This window comes from Genypterus blacodes, unplaced genomic scaffold, assembly GCF_046128005.1.
Source record: "Genypterus blacodes isolate CSIRO-AG114 ecotype Tasmania unplaced genomic scaffold, CSIRO-AGI_Gbla_v1 ptg000207l_1, whole genome shotgun sequence".
Classification (NCBI taxonomy): Eukaryota; Metazoa; Chordata; class Actinopteri; order Ophidiiformes; family Ophidiidae; genus Genypterus; species Genypterus blacodes.
Window position 1 is genome coordinate 80,001 of NW_027467006.1, and position 22,027 is coordinate 102,027.

Here is a 22,027-nt window from a genome sequence, read left to right on the forward strand (position 1 = left end):
CATTTGGATTCCTGTGATATTTCTAGATGTGTGTGTGTGTGTGTGTGTGTGTGTGTGTGAATGCACTCTGCATGCTTGTGTGTGCCTCTCTGTCAGCTGTGTGGGAGTGTGTTAATTCATGACCCGAGGCGTGAATGTACGTCTTCACTGTAGTTTGAAGACAAATGAGTGCATGTGTTTACATATTTGTGTTCATGTGTGTGTGCTCCTTCATTTAGCATATCAGTGCGTGTTAGCCGGCCTTTAGCCGTGTGTGTGTGCAGATCTGCTGGCCCGCTCCTTTCCTCCGTGTCCTTGCTGACCCTGGTCCTGCTTGGTCTTGTAGTTGGTCTTTAGATCTGAACTGAAGCAGCTAACAGCAGAAGTCCTCTTCAGCCTGCACACTCCAGTGTTTCTCTCTCTCTTCTACAATCAGACACACAGATGCAGGAGGTCAAAATGGAGAAAATGTATCCTCACTTCCACTTCTCTTCTTTGTGTTTGATGGTGCAGAGTGGAAACAGCAGGAGTGATTCTTGACAATTCTTAATGTTTTGATATCTACATTCAAAACTCTGTGTGTGTTTTGCACTAAACTGCTAATAGAAACCGGGCTGACGTGCATCACTCTAACTCATCCATCCATCCATCTTCAGGTCCGTGTCTTTGTTCTGTCCCTCATTTGTCAAACACAACATTTTCTCCTGTTAAACTCTCCTCTCCTGTGTCTTTATCTCGCCCGTCTCATCCCGTCCCCTCCCTCTCTCTGTGTGTCTGCTGCCCGTCTCTCTCCATTTTTTCTGCTCTCTCTCTCTCTCACTCTTCCTCTCTCTCTCTGTCTTTCTCTGTGTCTCTCTCTCTCTCTTTCCTCTGCTGATCCCTCTGGCTGATCCTCAAAGGGAGGCAGAGAGAGTGAGTGGGACTTGAAAGAGAGGAAAGCTCTGCGCTCTACCCAGCAAGGTCGTCTCTCGCTCGACTCGTACGCCGGGAAGGAAATATATATATAAAAAAAAGCCCAACACACGGAAGAGGAGAGTTTTTCTCTCTTTCCCTCCACCTCTTTACATCTCTCTCTCTCTCTCTCTCTCTCTCTCTCTCTCTCTCTCTCTCTCTCTCGCCCATCACTCTGGAGTTGTTTGATATCTCACTTTTCCTCTGGCCCAGATCTGAGAGCTGTGTGTGAGACGTGCTGAGCCCCCCTGAGCTATGATGTTATACCTCCATCTCTGTTCCCCCCCTACCTCTCTCTCTCTCTCTCTCTCTCTCTCTCTCTCTCTCTCTCTGGATCTCTCTCTCTGGCTCTACCTGTTACTCCATCTACCTCTGCCTTCAAACACACCATCACGTTTAATGTTCTCCGCCTCACAGAGCAGCCAGGGAAATAAAAGATGTTGAAATACCTCAACGGACACCCACATTTCTTCCGATAGTGTGCAGAGTGAAGCGGCTCCTCTCCTCTCCTCTCCTCTCCTCTACTCGACGCGACCGTGTTTGCTTCATATACAGTCAGAACTATTGATTAGGTTTCATGTCTTATATAATGTGTCAGGGCTTCGTGTGCCAAATATACCAGCAAGGTCTCCGTTGTGCAGATCTGTGACTTATTTCCTGGCTTTTCTATGAGCTGGAATTTGATGGTTGGCCAGTGGAAACTCCACACACCGTCCAGAAGTCTGTAGCCAACGCGTAAGAATGCAGAGGAACCTCGCCGTACCTGGAGTGAAGGAATCCTACAAAGACTCTAATTACCCTTGGGTCAGGGTTCTTGTTAGCAGTGCGGTTATGGTTCTGACTTGGTTGACATTCCGGTGTGGTGACATCCCGATACAACAGTCTTATCCTTGTTTTGAGGCGAATGCACGTGGATGCAGGGTTCGCACTCGGCTCCTTCCTGCTGTGAGGCGAGCAAGACAGGAAACTGTAAGACGAGAACAGGAGCAAGGACACGACCGCTGCACGTTCGTAGAAATAGGTATTGGAAAATTATACCCAACAAATATATAGAAGTACACCGGAAATGTGGCGAAGCTTTCTCTGTGTTTGATCTGATGTGTTTGTGGTTGAGCAGCAGCTGATGCAGTGATCAGACTCCTGCTCTGCTCTGCTTTATTAGCTCAGAACACTGTTTCCTCGGATTTAACAAGGAATCTGGTATGTGAGCGGAGCAGGATAGTAATGAGAGAGGGCAGCAGAAGGGTCGCCAGGATCAAGTGGGAGTCAGCTGGGAGTGTGTTGGCTCGGATCCATATCTTTGGGATAGTACCAAAGAGCCTGGTCCAATTAAAGACTTGAACTCAGGGTTCAGCTATCGGATGGGCAGAGATTTTCAGAAGATACACATCAAACACAAACGTCCCTGCGGAATTCTTTAGCAACAATCTCACACAAGTCATTAAACTCTTTCTGCCGAGCTCACGGTGCAGATAGACGATCCCTCTGTGGCTTTAGGCCACACACTCGCTCTGCTCTCCATTTACAGCTCTCACTCTACTACGTGTGTGTGTGTGTGTGTGTGTGTGTGTGTGTTGTTTTCCTTCTAAGCAGATTCTCTGCAGCAATGAAACAAACGCTCATTAGCTTCCTCAGCTTTGATCTGTAATAATTACATAGGATTGTTATCACATTTATTGGTTAAATGTGTTAAACGTACATATGGAGAGAGTTCTTATTCTTATTGTGTTGATTTTTTTGCTGTCTGACATCAAAGTTAGTTTCATGTCTGACAGTTAGATGCTTACACTTGTGTTAGATTGTTCTCATGTCACTCATAGCTCTGGACTTGTAGCTGCTTCATCAGCAGCCCTGTTTACACTCAGTTTGACCTGCGTGCTGCCCGCTCTGCCCGGCTGCATAGAGGTCAGACTGGCGTTGTGACTGGATCCTGAGTCAGCAGGTGTAAACATGAAGCTTACAGCTCAGACACAGGCATGAGGGGTGACAGGGTCAGGTGGAGCGGAGGAAGGATTCTAACCTCCCGTCTGCATCGTCCAGACAACCAGAGCCCATGTTGGTACAGATGTGTTCACAGAGTCTGTGTGTGTGTGTGTGTGTGTGTGTGTGTGTGTGTGTGTGTGTGTGTGTGTGTGTGTGTGTGTGTGTGTGTGTGTGTGTGTGTGTGTGTGTGACCTCCGCATCCATTTTGTGTCCTTTTTCTCAACACTTTGGCTCTTTTCATTTCCACGTTTGCTTCTGGTTCCATTGTCCTTTCTCTCTCTGTGAGACGAGTTGGAAACATCTCTCCCTCTCTCTCCCTCTCTCTCTCTCTCTTTCCAGCAGAAAACCTGCTGCATTGCGTACATAAAAGAATGGAGTGGGCACCGTCTCTGCCCCCAAACCACATTTAGGAGCCCAGGAAAATCAACACAAACAGACAGTTTTGGGCTGCAGCGCTCTAATGTTTGTGTATCTGCATTTGCCTTTAGGTGACCGTGTGTGTGTGCGTGTGTGTGTGCGTGTGTGTGCATGTGTGTGCGTGTCCATCCGGCTGTGTGGGTGTAGTTTGTTTGTCCCTTCTCCGGGGTTTGTTGAGGTGCTTTACAGCGTTGGAAGTCTCTGGATTTGGATCAGACGGTTTCAAGGCTGTGTGAACATTTCATCACCGTCGGTCTGATCAAACAAATTGACCGTCGACTGAGCGAACTCACTCCTGAGTTGTACTATAAGTGAAACAAACTTCCCTCTCTCTGCAGCTCCGTCCTGTCCTTGAACGCTGTTACTCTGTGTGTGTGTGTGTGTGTGTGTCTGCAGGTAAATCAGTTGGTATTGTGTTTGTTTGTTTGTTTGTTTGTTTGTTTGGAGGCGGCGGCGGCTCTTATATCAGCTCATATAGCCTGGATGAGTTTAGATATCTCCACTCAAGAGTAGGAACGCACAGATTCCCCCACCTTTGCTCATCTTCTATTATTGTATTGTTAATTTGGCAGTGATATGTTGCCTCACACACACACACACACACACTGAACCCCTGAAGGCTGCGTCTCCTCCTCTCTGCTCCCTGTGAGGCTGTGATCAACGGATAACATTCAACCAGAACACACAGATATTATTAAAACTTGAAAGTGAATCATCTCTAATTCCCATCTGAACCCACAACTTTGCTAATCTGTGTTACACTATCACTTCAGACATCCACACACACACGCACACACACACACACACACCTCCCTCCTGTGTTCCTGCAGTGAAACCCGGCGCTCAGCGATTCCAGACTCCGGTCCTGAATTCTGTTTCAAACATGTGCCGGGTTTGTTTTTCCACGTTTGACCTCCAAAACTATTAAATTCATAAGCAGTCGGCTGTTCAGCCCACAGGTTCCAGTCAGAGGTGAGCTGCATATGGATGATGATGTTGCCAATCATGTGCCGTTTCCAATATGTCAGTGTTTGTTGCCCTGGAGGGTGGATACATGAAGAGAGAAGCAAGGTGTGTGTGTGTGTGTGTGTGTGTGTGTGTGTGTGTGTGTGTGTGTGTGTGTGTGTGTGTGTGTGTGTGTGTGTGTGTGTGTGTGTGTGTGCGTGTGCGTGTGTGTGTGGGGGGGGAATCAATGCTGACCTGCCGTGTTCTCACAGCGATGGAGAGGTGATCCACAAAAAAGAAATAATTGGAACGGAAGAGAGGAAAGTTTAGCTTCAAGAATAGAATAAGATGAGAGATTGTGCTGGGAACAGAAAGGTTCCTGGTCCAGTCAGAGAGGAAGAACACAACGTGATTTGGTTAAAGATTAAACATGCAGACTCTGATCTTATCTGGAGAAATGAAGCAGGAGGTCAGAATGCAGTTTTCATTCCCCTCCGATTCCATGAACGTCTCCAGGGAGTCCTTCATGCTCTTATCTTTCACTTTCACAATGAAGCATGTCGGCCCCTGTCTCAACCCCGTCCTTATCTGCTCTCACACACACACACACACACACACACACACACACACACACACACACACACACACACACACACACGTAAACAAACAATCTGAGCATCATCACCACCCACCTGAGTCACTGAGAATAATCTCTCTGGTTGATGAAGTCACCGGCCGTCCTGTCACTGTACACCATGACTGTGTGTGTGTGTGTGTGTGTGTGTGTGTGTGTGTGTGTGTGTTTGTTTACATGCATACATGTGCACACACTACTGTAAATATGTCATCCAGTGGGCTGCATTGCTCACAGGGGTTGTGTTAGGCAGCGTGTCTGCATGATGACTCCAGTGTGTGTGGGTAGTGTTTGAGAGCCGTGTCACCAATGCAGGCGGAAGCCAGGGACACCTCGGGTGCCATTTGGAAAGTAATAATGCCTTTGTACGAGCCTACCTCAGAGAGCGCCCATCAACACTGAGCCGCAGAAACCGGGCCTTTGAGAATCAGACACCGCTTTAGAAACGTTCTCCTCATAACACGGTGACTATTAATGCTGCAGGATTCAAATGAAGTCCTGGGCTCCACACACACACACACACACACACACACACACACACACACACACACACACACACACACACACACACACACACTGCGGTGCTGCTGCTGCTTATCACAGCACTGAGACTCTGCACATGCGTGTAAGCATGTTCACTCATTAAAGAGGTCCAGAGTGAAGCAGTCTGGGCTTCATGTTCCACCTTGTTACCGTCTGAACTCAGCAAGCTCATTCACTGCAGATCAAAATGGCAACACCAAGGCCTGTGTGAGGAGGAGGAGGAGGAGGAGGAGGAGGAGGAGGTCTGAGCTCGGTGCCAGGTGGCAACATAGTTCCAATTAGTTGTGAGCGTTCTACAGAGTGACCCATTGACCTATTTATGCTGAGGGAGCAGAGGCGGCTGAGGTGAGCGTCCGAACAGAACCAAACAGACGCCACGAGAGGCAGCAGCGTCTCTAGATGCCGATCGCACGCAGCGTCTCAGCAGGTGGTTGAACTTGCTCAATATGAGTATCAACCCCCTTAGATGTGTGCATAAACCCCTTTCCCTCAGGACAGATACACTTCTCTCTTACCTCATCTTCATCAGCGTCTCCTGTAGTCATATTTGTGATTTCAGGCGACCTCACCAAGCTTTCTCCCGTCAGCATCAGAGGCCTGTCACACATTGAGATGAGCGCTGCGCTGTAACATCGCTGGGAGAGAACGCGCCCCTGCGTCTGTCGGCGCTGCTTCCATCGACACAAATTAACGCCGAGCACCGCCGCCGTCTCTTCTGTGCCTTTTGTTTGCATTTCCATCTGAATGATATGAAGCTATTTCCAGTTCTGTGGGTGGATAGATGGGCATCATTTAGATGTTCCATTTTCAAAAGGCTTCTCTTCTTCTCATTGTTGTAAACCATTTCTATTCATCCCGTTTTGGTAGCGCAGCAGCAGCACGGAGCTCAGGCGATCACTAATGATCCGCACACAGCTTCTGTTCAGCACGGCCCTGGAGCTCTCGGGGGAGAAGAGGCCGTCCACAATGAAAACAGCGGCGTGACAGTTTGCGCGGGTCCTCTGAAAAGAAGACCTTGTTAACCCTTTGAGGTCTGCCCGTGTCGGCTGGGGCTCGGATTCAACCTGCGTGAGTGTGTGTGTGTGTGTGTGTGTGTGTGTGCTGCGTTCACGCTGTCACTCAGCCTCAGACACACATTCATGTTTATTCAGGAGGATGTGGGCTCCAGGCTCATGCTTGCTCACACACACACATACTACTCAGAAAGTATCAATGTTCTCAACAAGAACATTCTTCATTAAAGTCTTTATTTGTTGTAGTGAAGTGGCAGTTTGGTTTAGATGTCAGGTGGAGTTGGAGCCATTTAGGGCCACAGGTTGAGATGAGGTCAGATCGGATCTCCAGTTGCTCTCTGGTGTCCTGTAGCTCCACCGCCGCCCTTTCAACCGGCTTTCAACCAGGGCGCCTGACCTGAGACAAAGCAGGAAGTGGTCTCCGTGTCTGGAGGATCTGTCGTCTTCATCACGGCTCTTTCTGCCTGTTGTGTCACTTTGCTCTCCTGTGTGATGACAGAGCAGCTGATGAGTAAACAGCTGTTTTCTCTGCCCTGTAAACACCACAGCTTTCACCAGCGCCTCTTCATCCGCCCCTCACCGCTCAGATAAGCCTCCAGTCACCGTTGACCTGCTGCCCTTTGTGCCTCCGTGGCTCCGCCCACTTCAACCTTCAGCTGAACTCTGTGGAGTCATTTCTTCCCATCAGCGTGTTTGCTTCCTGACAGTGGAGATTAACACATGATGCTCCACCTTCATCCCTCACTCCTCCTCCTCTCCACTCCACCTTGCTCTGCTATGCTCACCATTGCACAATTCAGAGGTATTTGGTGTGTGTGTGTGTGTGTGTGTGTGTGTGTGTGTGTGTGTGTGTGTGTGTGTGTGTGTGTGTGTGTGTGTGTGTGTGTGTGTGTGTGTGTGCGGCTGCTGTAGAGGATGAGGAAACACTCAGTGGGATCATGACGCTGCTGTGTGACTCACACTGAGGCGTTGCATCTTAACTTACATGAGTGGAATCATTTCCACATCATACACTTTCCAATCAGCTAACAAAATGCCTCTGAGCGCTTCAGCTCCACATAGGTGACCTCTGACATTTGACATGATGTTGCCTGATGCGTGCTGTTTACATGCATCATGTACGCTTAACCTAGTAAACGCCATTCCTCCAATTTAGCATCGCCTTCGAAATGACACAACATGTCTAAATGCCCCGTGACGCTGCAGCCGCAGATAAAAATACATCAACAGCTTCTCCACAGATACACAGGCCGGGGTAGGACGGGGCTCAACATCAGCAGCTCTGACCTCTAACCTGTCCTCCGGGTATTCCCTTTCTTTTCCCCCCAACGGCTTCGCTCCGTTAGTCACATCAGCAGATCAGCTGATTAAATAAGCGTACGCTAATCACAAATAGGGCAGCGCTGCGGGACGGATGGTAAGAGACGACGTCAAGGGAGGGAGAGAAGGAGAGAAGGAGGGAGAGGAGGAAGCGAAGGGAGTGAAGGAGAGGAGGAGGGAGCGGAGGATGCCCACAGGAGTGAGTCATTGCTTTTCTAATCCCAGCACCTTTGACAGACCGTGACCAGCTAATGCCTCCATTGTCAAACGTGAGCTCCACAGGTTTCTCACGTTCAGCTGTAGTGGATCTGTCACCAGGAGGCTGAAGTTGAGAAACCACTCCACCTGTCAATCAATCAGCTCACTTTTCATCCACGCTGCGTTCTCCTACAGTGGATTGACTCAGAGAGCTTTACAGGAAAGGTTTGGTCTGTAAACAGGATCCAACAGAATCAAAGAGAGAGCACAGGAAGGACAGAGCTGTGAGAGAACTGTTAGAACATCTGATCACACTAAATAAAGCTGAGCAGGTCATAAAATGAGTTTAAACAGTTGGAAAGAATGTAACAAAGTTTTGAGTTGTAATTCCATGTCAAGGTGTCTCCCTGCTCACTGAGTGTGTGTGTGTGTGTTTGTGTGTTAACTCCTTCAGCGCCCTGGGAGGCTCGTCAGCGCTCCACATCCCGGCCTTCCCCAGCGGAGGATGTCTCATCGACTACGTCCCCCAGGTGTGCCAGCTGCTCACCAACAAGGTACCTGTGTGTGTGTGTCCCTGTGTGTGTGTGTCCGTGTGTGTGTGTGGTCCTGCGTCACCTTCACCTCTACCTTCTCTACCGAAGAATGTGACTGAATATTTATAAAACACTTCTCAGCTCCTGCTTGAAGGCCCCATTAACATTTCTGGATTCATCTCCAAACACTTTTGCTTCCCAAAGAGGGAAGGTGTGTGTGTGTGTGTGTGTGTGTGCGTGTGCGTGTGTGTGTGGCTTCCAAAGTTCCAACCCGCCGTCAGATCCACTTAATTCTCCTACAGCATTAAGTCAGCTCATCAGCATTAAGTCCTTTATCAGTCTTTATGAGTACATTCTGTACCGTCGCTTTGTTCTTCATCGCATTTAACACCAACAATGATTCCCTCCCACTTATTCCAGCTGCTCTGGCTGTGTTGACACAACTCACAGTGCCACATACCTCAGCTGTGACTAGGATTTCGCCGGATGATGGCAACACCTGATGTTTGCGTCTCTGCATGGCACATCAACAGGCTGCAGCCATGAGTCATCCCGTCGTCTGGGTAGTGAGAGTGTGTGTGTGTCGGGGGGGATCGGCCCACCACAGCCGAGCCGAGCGAGTGGAATTAATAATTACAGCCGTATTATTAGTTGTTGCGTTGAGAGGAGTCGGTGTAATTAATCAGTTACCACTTTTTCCGCTTTCTATTTATCAGATTCTTCTTCTGTGGGACTCAATATGTGCTGCTGTCGGACACATGTTGGCTGTTTGTATCCAGGCAACCTCACTCAGAGCTCCAATACCACCACCAAGGCCTCACAGTATCAAACCCACTGAAATCAGATCTTTAAATAGAGAGATATAGATCATAGACTCATGTTTAAAGTGACACATCCTCAGTGGAAACCTCGCTAATGAGAAATGTAAACAACAGATGTTTAGCAGAACTTTATCCTGCAAAGTGAAAGAATGTTAAAGGAATTCCCCTGTCCAAATTCCGATCTGAGTCGGCGCTTCCTGACCCAAGTTTCCCGGTTCTTTGTAAACACAAACACACACACACACACACGTAGACAAATGCAAAGCTCTCCCTGTGTGGCGACGCTGCAGCAGTCACACACATCACACATCTCTATGTATATCAAGTATCTATACGTGTTATTGTTTGCATGCTCTCTGGCCTGGAACCAGATCTCTCTTTATTTCCCACATGATGGAAAGCAGACAGTAAGTGGAGAGGTGGTATTGTCAACACAAACAAACATGGCGGCTGAGAGCGCAGACGAGACGTTAAGCGGCGCGGCGACAGCTTTCCTTTGCATCTAACAAGTCCAATAGGAAGCAGCGGAGGAGACAATGGGTTAGATTTGCCTCCGCTAATGCTTCACAGTAAATAAGAGAGAAGGAGGGCAGAGAATCACTCACACACACACACACACACACACACACACACACAGTCCTCTGATTTAAAATGGCTGGTAATAACATTTCCATGCCCGTAGAAGCAAACGGACCTGTAACAGGACACAACACGATCTGTCACTGCATGAACTATGAGTGTGTGTGGGCGCCGTGAACACATATGTGGCATTGAAGAGAACAGCAGGGAGCACTCCCGCCGTTATTGCATCACACTCCTCACACACACACACCCACACGCTGAAAGGTTGCGGGGCGAGGAATCATGGGTGTGGACGAGTCGAATACCTGCTGAGCAAGATCACCTGCGTTGCATCACTTCAAAGCTCCAGGCAGCCAATAGGAGCGCGGGGCTACGAGTCACAGTGACCGTGGGGGCGGGGAGGCTCTCTCAGTATGGGTGTGAAAGTTCAGTCATCCGCACTTCCCTTGAAACAGGCAAATGCATGCATGCATACACACACACACACACACACACACACACACACACACACACACACACACACACACACTCTAAATAAGCAGCGTCTTGAGAATGAGGCCTCGCAGCTTTTGAGAAAGCTACACTGCCTCCCCAACTGGCCCATTTAAAGCAAACGGAAATGTGGAGAGGAGTCTGTGTGTGTGTGTGTGTGTGTGTGTGTGTGTGTGTGTGTGTGTGTGTGTGTGTGTGTGTGTGTGTGTGTGTGTGTGTGTGTGTGTGTGTGTGTGTGTGTGTGAGAGAGCTGCTGCTGCTGCTGTATCAGACATCAGTGCTCTCTGCTCGTGCCGTCATTCAGACTCTGTGTGAGTAATCTAAGCCACGATGCAGTCCAGACGCTTGAACTCCAGACCTTATCTGAGCCACAAAGCATGACGACACACACACATCATGACGCACACACACACACACACACATACCGGGCTCCATGTGTGCTTATCACACACCAGCTTGGTTTCCATCCAAGTGTTTTTATTCAAACGTTCCCATGACCGACACAACACTGTGTTCATCACGGCCATGACATCATCACATCGCTCAGCTCCTCTCATGCAGCAGCTTCTCCATATGAGCCTCATTGATTTCCAGCCCTGGCTCTTGATCAGATCCCCCATATTGAGAGTCTGTCAGTCTCTCCTTGGGTTCGTCCCTTGGCCAGGCGTTCGTCTAAGTTTTGTCAGAAGAATGTTTTGAGAAGTCCTGCCAGCAAGGTGAACACATTATCTCCTCTGTGGAGCTCACTCTCCTATTATGAGAACCCTGTGGTGAAATACTCTTGGCATCCGTCTGAGGCTCTTGTGCAGCAGTAAACGTTTGTCTTATCCAGGAATCAGGGTGTGAATTTCTCTTGTTTTTCTTGAAAGGGCCCGGTGCCATATCAGCGTTCTGCCAATGATTAATCAGATCAGCTCATGCAGCCGGTCGCCACCGTGCTGCAGTCTGGCTGGACACACGCCCTGAGGCCCGCTCACCTCTCACCTGCCCCCGGGCCGGAGGAGCACCTCTGTCAACACGCTGCTCTGAAGTGTGAGAGGGACAAACAGGGACAAACAACCTGAGCTGACATGCCACAGACTTCACTTTAACGTCCTGAACCATTCTGAACATTTTTGCCATTCACTTCCCCTGACAGCAGAGCAGAGCAGTGTGCAGATCTACATGAGGACAAACAGTGGAAGAAGAAGAACGTCGATGTAACGAGGCGTCAGCGTCATTATAGCACAACACAGTTCTATTTAGGAATCCACAAGATGGGCTCGGCTTTTCTTGTCTCTGTGCCCGGGGGCCTGGGGAGTGGAGGCTTCAGCTCAGTGATCCATGAAACATACAGATGCTTCAGGGTCAAAGGTCACAGGGAGACTCCTTCTGCACATTTGTATCTCACTAAACGTACCACTTCATGCTTTTACAGGAGTTTATGGAGCAAATATCTCCAGAACTCTCCAGCTTAGGCCCGGATTAGACCTGAACCCTCTGCTCTCTGACATTAACGACCTGAAATCAATCCGTCTGTTATTGATCCTGTGTTTAGTTGTGATTTTCATGAACGCGTGGCCGCCGCACAGGCAGGAAGTGGACAAGTCTTTGTTGTGCTTTCCACTCGACCTTCTTATCACACACACACACACACACACACACACAGACTCTTATCTTATAAACTCTTCTTCTTCCTCTCTCCTCCAGGTGCAGTATGTCATCCAAGGCTATCACAAGAGGAGAGAGTACATCGCTGCCTTCCTCAGCCATTTTGGAATGTGAGTGGCCTACAGAGTCCTTATCCTCCGCTGAACTCTTCTCAGAATGTGTTAATGTGCTGTTGCATTTGTCGCCGTCACACCTCGTACATAAATCAGACGTGTGAGGCTCTGTGGAATACACTGCCACAACGTTGTGACCTATTTGGACTTACCTGCGTTACCCAAGCAGCTTATGTAACCTAATTACTCCTGTCAGGAGTTAGCGCTCGTCAAAAACTTCACCCATCTGCACTTCAGATGTAAGCCAGCCGCTCCTCTACAGGCTGTCAGGAGTCAGATGAGGTTGCGAGCGGAGGTTTCGGGTTGTTCCAGTGCCCCGCCCGACTCAGAGTCACGCCAGGTAGCTCTGCTCTCCTGCAGGGCGACCGGCTTACAGAGGAGGAACGGTGGAGGAGCGTGAAGCTGGAGAACATCGCCGCAGAAACAAACAATAGGTTTCTGCCGTTCTCTTGAGTCTATGTTGGTCCAGTCTTCCCGTGGAGGAAACGAATGTGGAGGAGGCGTCGCTGTGACTCAGACGTTTACGTGCCTCAGTGAGTCCATCCACAGTTGCGTCATGGACGACTGTTACTCAGAGTGAACATACTTAGGGTGTGTGCCAGGTTCAATCGCATTAAAGTGTGTGGATGATGACATTTAGGTGTGCATGTGAACGTCCTCAGTGGAAGAGGAGAGAAGACTTCCTGTGTTCATACAAACGCGTGGTCACCACTTTATGAGCTGTGTGAAGGAGATGCCACATTACTGTCACATGTGCTCGCACAATAGCAACGCAATCCAGAGCGCAGTGACCTCGTGTTTAATGTGACGTAGGCAAATAACACACACACACACACACGCACACACGCACGCACACGCACACACACACACACACACACACACACCCCTGATGAGGAGTCAAACCTGCTCCTACAGGAGCCTGAGTGTTGAGCTGCAGGAGCCAGTAAGCTCACATCAGTGCCTCCACGTCTTTGTGCGTCACTTATTGTTTAGAATTAATAGAAATAAAAGCTTAATAGCAAACAGAGCAAACAGAGCAACATCTCCTCCCTGCTGCTCTGCATGACCAACAGAGCAGAACCTCAACTCAGGCCCGGCCCGTCCTGGTGAATTAACTGTACAAACGTGTGTGTGTGTGTGTGTGTGTGTGTGTGTGTGTGTGTGTGTGTGTGTGTGTGTGTGTGTGTGTGTGTGTGTGTGTGTGTGTGTGTGTGTGTGTGTGTGTGTGTGTGTGTGTGTGTGATAGGGGCGTGGTGGAGTACGACGCCGAGGGATTCACAAAGCTCACCCTCCTTCTCATGTGGAAAGATTTCTGCTTCCTGGTGCACGGTAGGAAACTCACACACACCTGATGGAGAACACTTCCTCCTCAGATCATCTCTCTCTCTCTCTCTCTCTCTCTCTCTCTCTCTCTCTCTCTCTCTCTCTCTCTCTCTCTCTCTCTCTCTCACACTCTCTCACTCTCTCTCACTCTCTCACTCACTCACTCTCGCTCTCTCCCTCTCTCTCTCTCTCCTCCTTCCACACACTCCTTACCCGTCTCTCTCTCTGTGTCTCACTCTCTCCCTCTCTCCCTCCCTCTCTCCTCCTTCCACACACTCCTTACCCGTCTCTCTCTCTCCCCGTCTCTCTCTCTGTGTCTCCCTCTCTCCCTCTCTCTCTCCTTCTTCCACACACTCCTTACCCGTCTCGCTCTCTCTCTGTCTCTCTCTCTCTCTCTCTCTCTGTCTCTCTCTCTCTCTGTCTGTCTCTCCCTCTCTCTCTCCCTCTCTCTCTCTCCTCCTTCCACACTCTTCTTACCCGTCTCTCTCTCTGTGTCTCACTCTCTCCCTCTCTCTCTCCTCCTTCCACACCCTCCTTACCCGTCTCTCTCTCTGTGTCTCCCTCTCTCCCTCTCTCTCTCCTCCTTCCACACCCTTCTTACCCGTCTCTCTCTCTCCCCGTCTCTCCCCCCTCACAGTGGACCTCCCCCTGTACTTCCCGAGGGACCAGCCCACCCTCACCTTCCAGTCTGTGTACCACTTCACCAACAGCGGTCAGCTCTACTCTCAGGTGCAGAAGTCGTATCCCTACAGTCCTCGCTGGGACGGCAACGAGATGGCAAAGAGGGCCAAGTAGGTTTATGCTCTATAGGCTCTATATGCTGCTCTGTATGCTGCTCTATAGGTCACACCGTTTGTGAGGTTTTGCTGCTGGAAGTTCTAGATGAAGGTGATACTATATACTGATGAACAACCAAAGCAACAAGTCTGAAGGCTCTGCAGCTCTGCCCTTTCCTCCAGTCTGAACCTTTGTAAAGCTTTTCTAAATGCCACTCATTCACTTGAAGACCTTTCCATCAGAGCCATAAATCCCTGCAAATTGTCCCCGATTATCCGTTTAGTGTGTTTTATGGAGATGAATCTGATGTATGATGTGCTTTAGATAAGGCGGGACAAAGCCTGAGTGTCTGCTCCGGCCCACAGCTCCGCCATTTGTTCATATTCACAGATTTGATTCCACCTTAACCAAACACAGGCTGGCACCGCTCTGTGCATCTATAAGGGGACTGGAGTCTAGAGCCCAGAGTGTGTGCTCTCTGCAGGGCAAAGGTCAATAACATGCAAATATTTGATCGGGTTAGAGTGATTAGACAAAGACACACACACACACACACACACACACACACCTTTAAGCTGGTTTGACTGTATTTCAGTTAAACTGGTTGTGATCTGGTTTGAACATGCAGAGTACGTGTTTGATTGATTGAATGCCTGGCTGATTGATTGGTTCTTTGCTGGAGCTCCGCCTCTCTCTGCTGGAGCTGATTGGCCAGCTTGGCTTTTACCTGCCACACGTCTTCCTGTGCTACATGTCAGAGAGGCGCTGTGTTACCATGACAATATGAATCTGTCTTACCTATCAAGTAAACAAAATTTGCTTAGATACTGAAACTGTGAATTTGTCCTCTTGTATTTATTTATATTTCCCCCCCCTCTCCCTCTCTCTCTCTCTCTCTCTCTCTCTCTCTCTCTCTCTCTCCCCCCCCCCCCCCCCCCCCCCCCCCTCTCACACACACACACAGGGCGTACTTCAAGAGCTTCATCCCTCAGTTCCAAGAGGGCGCCTTTGCCAACGGGAAGCTCTAGTACTCTTCACAGTACTAGACAGCATGCCTGGAGAGCTGCCTGTGCCTGAGTGTGTGTGTGTGTGTGTGCGTGTGTGTGTGTGTGTGTGTGGCTGTGTGTGTGTGTGCGTGTGTGTGTGTGTGTGTGTGTTTGAGTTCCATACTGCGTTCACCTTCACGTTCACACCTTCACATCTTTTTGTTGTCGTCGTGGTTTTGAAGCTGCAGCCACAGAAACCATCGCACAAAATCTGCATTGATGAATAAGTGAGTTAGTTTATGTAAAGACTTTGATTATACTGGGATTAAGGCGGTGCATTGATTTGATTTAAACACCTTAGCAGTGACAGAATCAGGCTCAGCAGCAGGTAAACACTCTTCCTCTCTCTTCCTGCTCAGGCTCAGGTTGTGTACATTCAGAGTCAGAATCCTTCGTCTGACTCCTCGTGTTTGCCTTCATCATAGTATGCACAAACATGAGCGTGTGTTATCGTAGAGCCGTTCACGTTTCCTCACGTGATGGCGTCACCGTGAAAACCCTGAAGTCTCAAACTGATGCAGCCTCAGGCCGACGCGCCGCTCAGGGCCTTTATTTTGAAAAGCTCTGCCAGGAAGGTGACGTGACAGTGGACAGTAACTTGTTCTTGTTTTATTTTGGCGGTCAGAGACAAAGGTAGACCTCTGATGCTCCATCCATCCTGTGAAGACAAGAGCTGACGTGTAAACCCTAAACTTTCTGTAAACCACAAAGAGCCGCTGACACATTTGTTTACTTTGTTACTCTGAGATCTTCCTGTTTGTCCCCACGTGTGAAAACAAGAGGTTGTCATGGTCACCATGCCCTACCTCTCTGTTCTGGACACTCACAGCACTGTAAGTTATTGAAGGATGTGGAGTTGTGACATAATCTGTATCCTGTTCAAAGTGTTCCCATGACAGCGCCGCCGTAGAATTCCTAAAACCGTTAAAAACCAAATGTCTGTTCAGGAGATGGTTTCATTTGCCTGACTGATCCGTCTTTAATGGAGCTTTCATTGTCTTTTCCAGCATGTTTAATGAATTTAGAGAAGCTGCCAAGGGAGATGCATATTGAATGTAAACAGGTTTTGGCTCAGCACACGTTCTTCCATATGTTTGTGTCGTTCCTGTCACATAATAAATCTCCTCCTGATTCCCTCTGAGCGTCTGCCTTTGCTTCCTGCCTGTGTTTGTTTTGTCACCCGGGAGCTCCTGCTTACACCTGCGTCTGGCGCTCAGTCACGTGTTCCCTCTCTGCCGCTCGGTTGGTTGACTCATTAGCTGGGTGTCTGAGTGGTTAGCTGACCGGGCGCTCGGTTGGTGGAACTTGGAGGGGAAAGAACGATCAAAGAAGGAACCAGAGATTTCCACATCCAGGATCAGACACAGATGATTCCTTATCCTGACTTGATCTGATATTTTCCTTATTTTGGGGAATTTGCTCAAAGGCACCACAGCAATCACACTGGGATTATCTTCTTCCATTTCCAAACTAGTTCCCATAATCGAAGAAACTCATTTATCGGAACAACTTGTTCAGCCTTGGTGGAGGTATGAACTCTGAAAGGTAAGCCGCCTTGATTTAATGCGCTTTTGTTTTTCAAGGGACGTCATAAGGAGCTGCAGCATAGTCAGGAGTGTGTGTGTGCCCGTGTGTGCCCGTGTGTGTGCGTGTGTGTGTGTGTTTTCATCATTAGGTATGGGGGTCACACAGTTAAGGGTCCTTCCTGGCCTCAGGCTCAGCCCTTTGCTATATTTATTGTTGGTAGCGCAGCAGCTGTCAGCTCTGATCGTGAGCTGTGGGCTGAGTCTGAGTGGATCTGAGGCCTTTAATAGCATCAAGGCTCCTAATAAAATAAATAATAAACGGGATCATTTCTGTGTTTCTGCGTGTTTTTGTCTCTAACCTTTGCTGACCTGTTTCACAGCGTCTCTGTCTCCAGCCTCAGGACCATCTGCTCTTATTTTGAAGCTCTGTGGGCGGGGCGGTGGAGCGTCTCTAACAGAAGAGTTCAACCTGACGGACGACTCCTGACATCACCGCTTTGGCCTCAGTGTGCACACATTGATTTTCAGTCCCGGCGTGTCTTCGGAGCGTTGGCCAGCTTCCACGTCCGCGTTTGAACTGCGGCGTTGGTCTGAGGAGCGAAGCGGGACTGAGTCACGGAGCAAAGTGCGGCTCGGCTAATTCACTCCTGAGTCTCCCTCGGGCCGTGACGTTGACTCAGGTTGACGTTTAGCCTTTTAAGTCGCTCGTAAACAATTCTGTAAACTGTGTCACTTTCACAAAGCGTCCGTCACACAGAGTCTCACCTGAACACGGCTCCCCTCCACACGCGTGTAAGCAACTTAACACGGGTTCATCCTGTGTAATCATCCTGTGAAGGCGCTGCTCCTCTACCTTTTGAAGATGTTCCTGCCTCAAACTAAGACTCCTGATCCTCTAATCCGCCCGTCTCTAACCGATCTCTACTGCAGTCGGATGGAATTATTAAAGGCCGGAATAATTAGTTTGGAATCTGTGGATGAGGAGGATTCAACAGAGGAGAGAGGAGGTTTGAGGTTTGAGGTGCAGGTGAGTTCAGGCTTTGCTCGACTTGATAGAGTTTTGTACTACAGACCCTCAGAGGGACGCTCGGTGTCCTCGTGTCCCCTCACAGTCCCTCTGCTGCTGAAGACGGTGATTCCTGAGAGTTAGCTTTCTTTCATTTGGCAGTAACCACGGCGACCTCAGCACAGATGAGGCTTCCCGCCCGGCCTCCACTTGGCAGCGACACTTTGAGCCAAACCAGGAAGGAGAACCTTGAAAGGGGAGCGAGCCGGTATGCAGGAGTTGCTAGGAAACACAAATGTCCAATATGTCATCCAGCAGGTTTGTGTGTTCGTGGATGCGTTCACACACATTGGCCACGTGGCGCCATTAGCTGCTTTGTTAGCGCGGGGACGCAGTGTTAACATGCATGTAGCTGCGATAGCTTGCTAGCTAACTGATCAGCTGTTTCCTGTCTGTGGTCTGTTTTTAGTTGAAGGTGAAGACATGTTGCCATGACGTCCCGAGAAACTAAAGGACTCAGAGCCCAAGCAATCAAACTAATAGAGCAGCGATCTTTCCTTCACCTCCTTTTTTTCGTTTTTCTATTCTCTCTGTCTTTTACTTCAACTCCTTATTCTTAATTTGCTATTCTCTCGTTTTTTTAAACCTCCTTTTAACCATTTTTCTATTCTCTTGTTCTTTTTCTCGACCTCCTTTTTCAAGTTTTTCTGTTTTTCTATTTACCCGTACTTTTTCTTCACCTCCTTTTTCTCGATTTTCTATTCTGTCGTTCTTTTTCTTCACCTTTTTTTTCGAATTTCTAGAATAGAAAAACAAAAAATGAGAGAGAGGAGGTGAAGAGAAAGAACGAGAGAATAGAGAGATGAGGATGAAGCCCCGCCTCCTTCCTGTGCAGCTTCACACCGCTCAACCCCTCGTCACCTCCAAAAGTTTAGCAATTCGCTGGAAACTGCAGACGAGCGGGAAAATGTGTTGAGCGAGACGAGGGCGTAGGTGTGAGGGAGGCTGCTGCGTCTCCACGGCGATGGGAGATAACGGGAGGAAGAGGAGGAAGGAGACGGTTTTTGTGTCATCACCTTCTGACCTGAGACGGCAAACATGACGGAAAACCTGAACGCCTGGACGAGTCGAGGAGGGAGAGAGAGAGCAAAGATGTCCGGAGCCTCGCCTTGTCTCCGCTTCACCTCGCTCCCCTTCTTATTTCCCCACATTTCACATTTTCCCGAGAAGAGACAAATATAGTGTTCTGCCTCCTGGAGGGCGACTGTGGGTCTTTATGCTCGGCTCGCACAAATCCAAACTGACATATGGGAATTCTTCTCCCCCCCCACCCCAATTTTACTGTGTGTGTGTGTGTGTGTGTGTGTGTGTCTGTGTGTGTGTGTGTGTCTGTGTGTGTTACATGGCCTTGTTGATGCGTGCCGTGTTGAGGATGATGGAGCTGAGAGGCTTAACTAATTTTGGAAAGAGGGAGCGAGAGGAGGAGGAGGAGGGAGAGGGAGGAGGAGGAAGGAGAGCAGAGGAGGGATTTGGGCTCTTTTGTTCCGGCCTGTTTGATCTGAATGTTTTTTAGGGGTGGCGGGGGAAAGAAAATGGCCCTGAGACGTCGAGAAGATGAGAGAATTAATGCTTCTGTCTCTGGCTCGCCTCTTTAGCAAACTGGGAATGGTAATGCGCTCTCCGTCACACACACACACACACACACACACACACACACACACACACACACACCCTCCATTACATGTACTGTAGTAACTGGATGTAGTTAAACCCGGATTGTTAATTGCTCATTATGGTGCAGGAGGATCCAGGAGCTGAGCTGTAAGCTGACGTCTCCTAGCTTCTCCTGGTTTGGTTTCCTCCTCAGGCGTTCTGGATTGGGCTCGTTACTGTGAGATAAAGGTTCCCCTCCCTCTCTCCTTCCCTCCCTCTCTCCTTCCCTCCTTCCCCTCCTCCCTCCTAATGCCCCCCCGGCTGTGATCATGGGTGCTTTAAATTAAATGGCTTAGACCAAAGTGGCGTCCCTCAGGTGGTTCTTCGTCTCAGTTAGCAGCATTTGGGCCTGGGCTCCTTCACCTCCACTTCATCGCTCCTTCCTTCCTGTCAGCTGTCCTATCATTGACGCTCTTCCTCTTCTTCACTCCCTCTTCAGCCTCTCCTGCTCTGTTATGAAACGGATCGATCAGTGTGAATATGCAGCTCAGCTTCCTGTGAAGACGATGATGAAGGCTTAATGGAGCCGAAGGAGGTTTGATGATGAACACTTAATAATCTTAATAATCTGAGGATCAGAACACAAACAGAGACGAGTTCAAGCTCACCTCACTGCTGCTCCACAGATCCTCTCTCTCTCTCTCTCTCTCTCTCTCTCTCTCTCTCTCTCTGTCTTTCTCTGTCTCTGTCTCTCTCTCTCTGCCTCTCTCTCCCTGCCTCTCTCGCTCTCTCTCTCTCTCTCTGCCACTCTCTCTCTCTCTCTCTGTCCTCTCTCACTTTCTCTCTCTCTCGCGCTCTCTCTCTCTCATTCTGTCTCTCTCTCTGCCTCTCTCTCTCTCTCTCCCTGCCTCTCTCTCTCTCTCTCGCGCTCTCTCTCTCATTCTGTCTCTCTCTCTCTCTCTCTCTCTCTCTCTCTCTCTCTCTCTCTCTCTCTCTGCCTCTCTCATTCTGTCTCTCTCTCCCTCTCTCTCTCCCTCTCCCTCTCCCTCTCCCTCTCTCTCCCCCCCCCCCCCCCCCCCCCCCAGGAGCCTGTCACGGTGGATTGCCGCTCCGTCTCTCCGTCCTGTCACACTGAGCGATGTGTAGTGATCAGCTGTGGACACTGATAGACCTGTCAGGTGAGATGACAGCATCGTGTGGAGACGCCCGCAGACAGGTACATGTGATGTGACAACACACACACACACACACACACACACACACACCTCCACCCTTCACTTCCCAAAAATAAGAGTTTGGTTGAAGGATGAACGTCTCCTGGTCTTGGGAGGAAACTTTTCCTGTGAGCAGCTGCGACTCGTCCGTCTGATGATTTGTCAGTTTAGTTTCAATCCAACCTGCAAACTGTGAGTGAGACGCGTCAGAGCTGCAGTGTGAAGGACACGTGCACACATTTCACGTCTCTCATTATGAGTTTGTGTGGATTGTTATCTGCCTGATGTGCGTCAGACATCACAGCACTGAACGACTGACAGGTTTATAAACATGTAGATCTGCATGAGACGTCCTGTTAGAGATCATGGTTACGTCTCTCATCTGACAGCCAAGAGACTCCAGAGGGACGAGACGGCAGAGGACAGAGACGGCAGAGGAAAGAGGACAGAGACGGCAGAGGACAGAGACGGCAGAGGACAGAGGACAGAGACGGCAGAGGAAAGAGGACAGAGACGGCAGAGGACAGAGACGGCAGAGGACAGAGGACAGAGACGGCAGAGGACAGAGACAGCAGAGGACAGAGACAGCAGAGGAAAGAGGACAGAGACGGCAGAGGACAGAGACGGCAGAGGACAGAGACAGCAGAGGACAGAGGACAGAGACGGCAGAGGACAGAGACGGCAGAGGACAGAGACGGCAGAGGACAGAGGACAGTGACGGCAGAGGACAGAGACGGCAGAGGACAGAGGACAGTGACGGCAGAGGACAGTGACGGCAGAGGACAGAGACGGATGGGTTCAGGTGCAGACATCTCTCAGTTTGTTTATTCAGCAAATCAAAAAGCACAGGAAGGAGAGGAACAACACCCAATATCAACAAATTTCTGTAGAAATATGAGGAGTGGAAGAAAAGAGGATGTGAAGAAAGAAGTGAAACATTAGGAAATATGAGAAATGAAAGTTCTATCAAAATTCAACCCTGAAATTAGGATGTTTTCAAAAAGTAGAATTAGAGGAATTGTTCTCTTCTTCTCTTATTTTTTGTGCAGCATCTTCAGCTGCACAACAACAACGAGCGGGGGAGTAACATGATAACATCACAGATCTGCTTCAGTATAGAATGAGACGTCAGCATCTTCCTCATCCTCCTCATCAGGCTCTTAGATATCCTGTAGGTCAGTTTGTGCTTTGATGTCACACACAGTCACAGAGGCCACCGAGCGTTCTGGATCTGTTCCTGCCTGACGTGTCGCTCCACGTATCGCCCCTGACAACGCTTCTGTTGACCTCTATCTGTGACCTTTAGCC

General features: G+C 49.2%; 1 protein-coding gene across 2 annotated transcripts in view; it reads left to right on the forward strand.

Annotated features, from left to right (window-relative positions):
• The window catches only part of babam2 (BRISC and BRCA1 A complex member 2), a 53,223-nt gene extending 36,768 nt beyond the window's left edge, over positions 1–16,455 (forward strand). For both annotated transcript variants that reach the window (XM_076169534.1, XM_076169535.1), the window contains exons 8-12: positions 8,438–8,537; positions 12,101–12,171; positions 13,421–13,503; positions 14,135–14,288; positions 15,239–16,455. In XM_076169534.1, the coding sequence (XP_076025649.1) occupies positions 8,438–8,537; positions 12,101–12,171; positions 13,421–13,503; positions 14,135–14,288; positions 15,239–15,302 (472 nt within the window). In that variant the 3' untranslated portion in view covers positions 15,303–16,455. The remainder of the gene's footprint in view (positions 1–8,437; positions 8,538–12,100; positions 12,172–13,420; positions 13,504–14,134; positions 14,289–15,238) is intronic.
• The last annotated feature ends 5,572 nt before the right edge of the window (positions 16,456–22,027 follow it).